This window comes from Halichoeres trimaculatus, unplaced genomic scaffold (genome assembly GCF_033239565.1).
Source record: "Halichoeres trimaculatus isolate MK-OKI-2021-1 unplaced genomic scaffold, fHalTri1.1 fHalTri1_scaffold_17, whole genome shotgun sequence".
Lineage (NCBI taxonomy): Eukaryota > Metazoa > Chordata > Actinopteri > Labriformes > Labridae > Halichoeres > Halichoeres trimaculatus.
In genome coordinates this window covers 10,937,925-10,944,169 of record NW_027437195.1, presented here as the reverse complement: position 1 = coordinate 10,944,169, position 6,245 = coordinate 10,937,925, and the positions used below count along the sequence as shown (strand labels likewise).

General features: G+C 45.2%; 1 protein-coding gene across 1 annotated transcript; it reads left to right on the top strand.

Moving 5' to 3' along the window:
* Positions 1-353: 353 nt before the first annotated feature.
* vgll2b (vestigial-like family member 2b) lies at positions 354-4,940 on the top strand. Its single transcript, XM_074692679.1, has 4 exons — positions 354-627; positions 1,063-1,411; positions 3,684-4,130; positions 4,780-4,940. The coding sequence occupies exons 1-4, from the start codon at positions 541-543 to the stop codon at positions 4,821-4,823; spliced, it is 927 nt and encodes a 308-aa protein (XP_074548780.1). The 5' UTR covers positions 354-540; the 3' UTR covers positions 4,824-4,940.
* The last annotated feature ends 1,305 nt before the right edge of the window (positions 4,941-6,245 follow it).

The window sequence follows — 6,245 nt, the reverse complement described above, 5'->3', positions numbered from 1 at the left end:
AAGATGTTGTGGAGCCATGATTAGTCACAAGTTGTTTCCAGTATTTTCTAGAGAATATTCTTGCCTGTTTTGTGTTTGAATAATCTCAGACTTCACAGGATAGCCATGTACTTTTAACAACAATCACAGGTCTCACTTATCACAGCTTTAAGCCAATTTATTTCCATACCAAAGGAAACAATCCCTTTGCTCATGTACAATCCATAATCCTTGGTGGGAGTGTTGATGGTGGTGATGTGGGGGACAGGGGGCTGGGGAAGGTGGGAGGGGTTGACACAGAGATGTACAGGACAGGACACCCTCATGCTTGCTCCATAAACCTCACTACAATTCTACTGCAGCTGCTGTGGCGCACGGAGGGAGCGGAGAGGTTTGCTCTTTTCCGGAGGGACGATGCAGAGTCTGGAGAGAGTTTTTTCTTTACACTGATCAGCGATCACTGAGCACGCTTCTCTTCAGCAGAAAAAAAACGGAATGTTGTCTCACTCTCTCCCTGTAAGGTCGGTTTCCACAGATCAGTGAGGACATCGCTCATTTACCATGAGCTGTTTGGATGTTATGTACCCAGCCTATGGACATTACGCACCGTACGCAACGACTGCTCCTGCTTTTATTAGTAGCTTACAGGTAGGAAGTGAGCGATATTTCAGTGTTACTGATTTGTTTTTGCATGTGTCAAGTGTTTAGAAGATGATGGGGCTCAACTGCAAGGTGGATATGATAAATCCAGCTCGTGCGTAAAAGCGAATAGCCACGTGTGGAGGAAATCGTTAGAAAAATATAACGTTTCAGAGTCTTTTACCATCATCTATTTACAGTTATTGCCTGAGTAACACTTAGCACAGAAGTGGCTCTGCATGATAAGAAAAGAAAATCTTTACGCACGCGCGCTAGCTTGTTCTCTCGCGCGCACTCATGCCAGCGCTGCCACACACACAAAGAAAAACATTATGTCAAATTTCTCAAAGACAGCTCAAGAATTGTCCTCTGCAGCAACACCTGTCATAACCCTCTCCCCTCTCCTCCCCCCTTCTCCCTCTCCCCTCCGACCCCGCCTCGCAGGCTCCCACAGGTCTGAGCAGAACTTCTCCTCGCTGCCGCGATTTTATGGACACTCCCAGGGGTCCCGAGGGAATGTCCGGGGGCCCAGGCATTGGAGGATCAACTTCCTCCTCATCTTCATCCAGCTCTTCTACCTCCTCCTCCTACACGCCTGCAGCTCTGAGGCCGGAAGAGGGCCCCAAGGAGAAGCAGGAGGCCCCCGAGGCAGAGTACCTGACTTCTCGCTGTGTCCTCTTCACGTATTACCAGGGAGATATCAGCAGCGTGGTGGATGAGCACTTCTCCAGGGCCCTCAGCTCCTACATGGATGGAGAAGGGAAACGGAGGGCGCCAGACCAACAGGGCACAGGTATACTGCATTGTTCATGTCGTAAAGCTGCTCAGGTCTGGAAGGGTCTTTGTAAGAGCAGTGCTAACCTGCTGCGCAAATGAAGAACTCTTTGATATGGAAAAGCCATGATAGATGCAAATGGCATCAAATCATGTCTGATGTTTGAACATAAAGAAAGCAACTTCAGTTAGATTTAGAAATCTTTCCATGAATTTATTTGGGATCCGAATGTTCTGCACCAGTTTCAGCGACAGATGATTGAGTATAATGGTAAAGAATCCAGGCCAGTTCAAAGAAATATGTATTATCAGAACCCAAGTTGGTTAAGTACCCCAATCCATTCCTGCAGTTGCATAATTTCCAAGTATTTCAGTGAACTCAGGTTCAACAGTTGTCAGTGTGGTGTCCTGTGCAAGCTTTTAAGGCCACACAGGGTGAGCTGACAGTTCAGCACAGCACAGCAGGGAGCCAGACAGGTGATGTGATCAGGTGACATGACCGCAGGGCTGCTTGTTGGGGCTGTTGTCTCTGGAGAGGTCTATGGGGTAGGGTTCAGAGGTCACGAGGGTCAGAAGCTGTTGGAAGTCACAGGACTAATTTGACTCTGGTTTGAAGAAGCAGTGTAAGGGAGAGACAGAGAAAGAGACAGAGAAAGATCAGAGAGTGTTGTGGCTGGATTTATTTCAGGTTTGGGATGAAAAGTCTGGAATCCATAAATGATTGAAGGCAGCTTCTGTATGTTAGGCTTGAATATTTGGCATCTTTTGAGTGGAGCTCTGGAAACCTTGTCACTGCAGAGTGCTGGGATTCAGAAACTGTTTTAGTCAGGATCAAAGTTTTGTACAAGAAAAGCACAAAAAGAGACAGAAAAGAAAAAAAACTGATTTTTAGAGTTAAAAGCTAAAATGTTCTGTTAATTTACATTTTTTTTTAATTATTTATTTATTTTGACTGGGAAACTGTGACATTTTCAGATCTTCCCCAAAATATTGCGGGTAACCCCAAAACACAACATACCAAGTGTATTCATCAAACTTAGGCCAGAATATCTAATACCACCTTTCACCTCACCTATTAGAAGCCAAATTAATCTGACTAGTCCAGATTTAGCATCCTGTTTTGTTTTAATTTTTTAAATAAAAGTTTAGAATTTAAATTTCTTAACATTAAATTATACATCCTGCATTAAAATTTCTACTTCTTACGAGAAACTGTGACTTCATTTATCACTTTTTATCCTACGTAGTATAATCTTGCAAATACACTTGTTAAAATGTATATTTATTTTTTGGTTATTTGATGATGTCCCTAAGATATCCATGTAGGGCCTGTCACCTCCACGCTCTCCCCCTGTCTGCTGTCGCTGTTAGTTTCTTTCCCAGTTCGTCCGGACGTCTTCATTTCGGCACTAACACAAGCTTCCTGCCTCACAACAGATGCTATGTTTATACATGGCCGTAAGCGCACAGCCTCGCCGGCGTATCCCCTTCAAACGTCTCCGTGGCTGCCGTTCTGACTCTCCCTCCAGCTCTCGCCCTACAATGGTTGCTCAGTCAGTTGCCGCTCTGCCTGTCAGATTTATATACATATGCTGCGGTCTGTGTGATGGGGTGCAAGGAGAAACATTACCTCTCAGGGTGGCGCGTGGTATCTCTTTTCAGAGGAATATCTAAATATAAAAGTATACTGCTAAAAACATATAATGGCTGGCTGACATTCTGTCAAGGGCGAGGAGAGGGGGGGGGCAGAGAAAACAACAGGTGGGGGTGCAGGAGACAGAAGAGAGGGTGGTTGGTGCGAATGCAGGGCCAGAGCTGTATGACTGAGTTGGTGTGTGCGTGTGTGTGTGTGTGTGTGCGCGTGTGTGCAGGAGAGGGCTGGGAGACTCTCAGAAGCACTGGGCTGACATGAGAGTGAGAGATGTCACCACAGTGAAGATTTAAGGCTCTGCAGGCCTTGGGCTCCCTCCAGGTCAGAGCGTCTGCCTTATATAGAACTCCAGGGTATAGGGACGCCTCTTTTTCTACCTTTCTCCCTCTGGCTCCCTCTCTCCCTGTTCACCAGAACGTGGTTGTGTTTATTTCTGTGTCTTGTTGGGGTGAGGGTTGTGTGTGACAGAATGATCCAATGGGGAAGATATCTGGGCCAGAGGGTGTAGCAGTCATGTGAGAGACACTGGCGATGAAACGGTGGTTGCTCCAGCCTTTCATTTGTCTCTTTGTGCATCACCACACAGTTGTGCAACAGTTTATGTTTTGTCCTAAATTTAATTACTCTTCATCCTCCTTAGACACACCATCACCCAGCAGTCGACGGAGCTTCCCTCCATCCTTCTGGGACAGTAACTACTCCTCGCCCCAGAGCCGCTCCCACTGCGACCCCAGTGCACCCTCCTATTCCATGGACCCCTACGCATCAGGGCTGCACCCGGGTCTTCCCCATCCACACGCCCACCCTCACCCACACGCTCACCCTCACTCCCACCCCCACGCACCAGAGAGCTGGGGTTACCCTCAGGCGCAAGCCTACGGGCCACCACGGCCTCTACATGAACTGTACTCACCATCGGCACTGGAGCCTCACTATGGGCCCCTGCTGATGCCCACGGTGAGGCCCCCTCACTTGCCTACACTGCCGAGCCACTATGAAGTGAGCAAGCTGGAGCCTGCTGCCTCCTGGCCTGGCCTGCTGCCTCCTGGGGACGTGAGCCAGACGCTGGCGCTCAACATGGACGCAGGTACTGAACCACGATGAAAACTCTGCATCACAAACAAAAATGAGTTCGTTATCACAAATGCAAATGTCAAATTTAAAACAATTCAAGGCATCAAAAAATATGGCATCCACAAGATTCTGTTTTCTTTCCTGTGGTCATCACTTTTCCTATAGAGAGGCCAACTTTAAGAGTTTTGCCAGCAATGTGACTGAAAAGTTATCTTTAAAGGATGATAGTGTGAAGCATCCATCATAATAAAATCATGCAAACAAGCCTCTCTGTGCTGATAATGCTGCATTCGACTCCAGCTACCAAAAATTATGAGCACAGATACTCAGTTACACACTCAACAAAATTCATGTCCTGACAGTATTTGACATGCAACACACACACATGCACAAGCTCCTGCAACTGTCAAAGTTGATACCCAAAGCCCTGCACACATGCCAAACAAACACACGCGTGCCAAACAAGCACACACACACACACACACACACACACACACACACACACACACTAACACACACAATGCATCATAATCATCTCGCAGGCTCTCTTTCCCCTCCTCTCAGACAGGATGTTTGGCTAAAGTAGGCTCCATGACAACCTGTGTTATGTTGTTCGCCATTGTCCTCATCATTGTCCCTTGGTCTTTCTGTTTTTCTCTCAGGCCTCCAGCAGCACAAGAAAGGCAAGGAGCTGTACTGGTTCTAACGAGCCCTTCAGTCACATTGACCAGCCATTACCAGATCCAATTAGTCCCTGGACCTGCTCTGCTATTGAAGCAGCGTGTCCCTTTATCCCCCCTTTGACACACGCACACACACATATACACACTCCACCCCCTCTGCTCTCTGTTTCACGGCCTCCCTTTGCCAGTGCACAGCCTCGCTCCAGGTCGACGTGTGTGCACCATGGAGATAAAGCAGAGAGAGGGATGGAGGGAGAAATCTGTGCTTCTCCCTCTTTATTTTTCACCCCTCTCCTCTGCTCCCCCTGCTGCCTTGGCAAGGTGCAGGCCACAGTGACCTGTTTGGACTGAGAAAGACAGGATCACAGAGACTTTAGCAGCGGACAGAGAGATAGAGGGATGAATGGAGGGACAGGGGATGGGAATGGGCAGGCAGGGATTCCCTCCAATGTCCCTGGTTATCTCTGTCTCATGCTCTTTGTCGGTGCCATCATCATCCAGTTATCTGTGTTTTACAAATGCAACACGCAGAAGCGCCGACCCTGCTGGTTTATTCTCCGACTTTCATCATGATGCCCCCTCTTTTGTTTGTTATATAACTCTGTCCTCAGAAATAAAGTGCTCTATTTATTGCTGTGTATGTGCATTTCTAAAAATGTTTGGTTAGGCCAGTGATTTCAGGATGTTGCGTTTTCTAAAGAGAGAAGACGTGGACACGACTATCACAGAGGGGATTTCTCACAGACATATCAAATCTTCAGTTGTTTGCTCTGAACAGACTCAAAGATTGTGTTATTTTAATATGATAATGATTTTCCATTTTTTTTGTGCTTTATTTCATTGTGACTATTTTGGACGTTTTGATTTGGACTTTCTAATTATTTTTGAGGACTTTTTTGTGTGCCATTTCTGTGCCCGAGAAGATGTGATGTCAATAAATATTTTTATGGTAAATTATCCCACGCACTTAATGTTTACCTTTCATTTCATTTCATTGTTTAATATCCAAGCCGTTGCTTGTTTAAATTTACAGGGGTTTAAAATGTACTAAAAAATTGTACTCGACTCTACTCATGTATAAGGAAGTACCAGTCTGCAAATCTACACTGCAAAAATAGAAAAAATCTTAAATGATATGTTTAATGTCTGAAATGCTTGAAAACAGTAAAAAAAACAACAACAACAAAAAACAATAGGGCTAAAAAAAAAAAAAAAAGGAAAAATTAAACAACTAAAGTTTTTTTTCAATTTCTTTTTTTTTACTTGAGTTAAGAAATTATTTATTATTTCAAAAAGATTAACAAGTTAACCTGGTCTCTATTATATTTTTTAAATTGTTTCCCCATCTGCAGATTTTTTTTTTTTGGGTCCCCCCCTTTATTTGGACTTCTTATGTGAAGTATAAAAACTAATTCCTACCAAAAATAAGACTCGAAGAGTTGCTT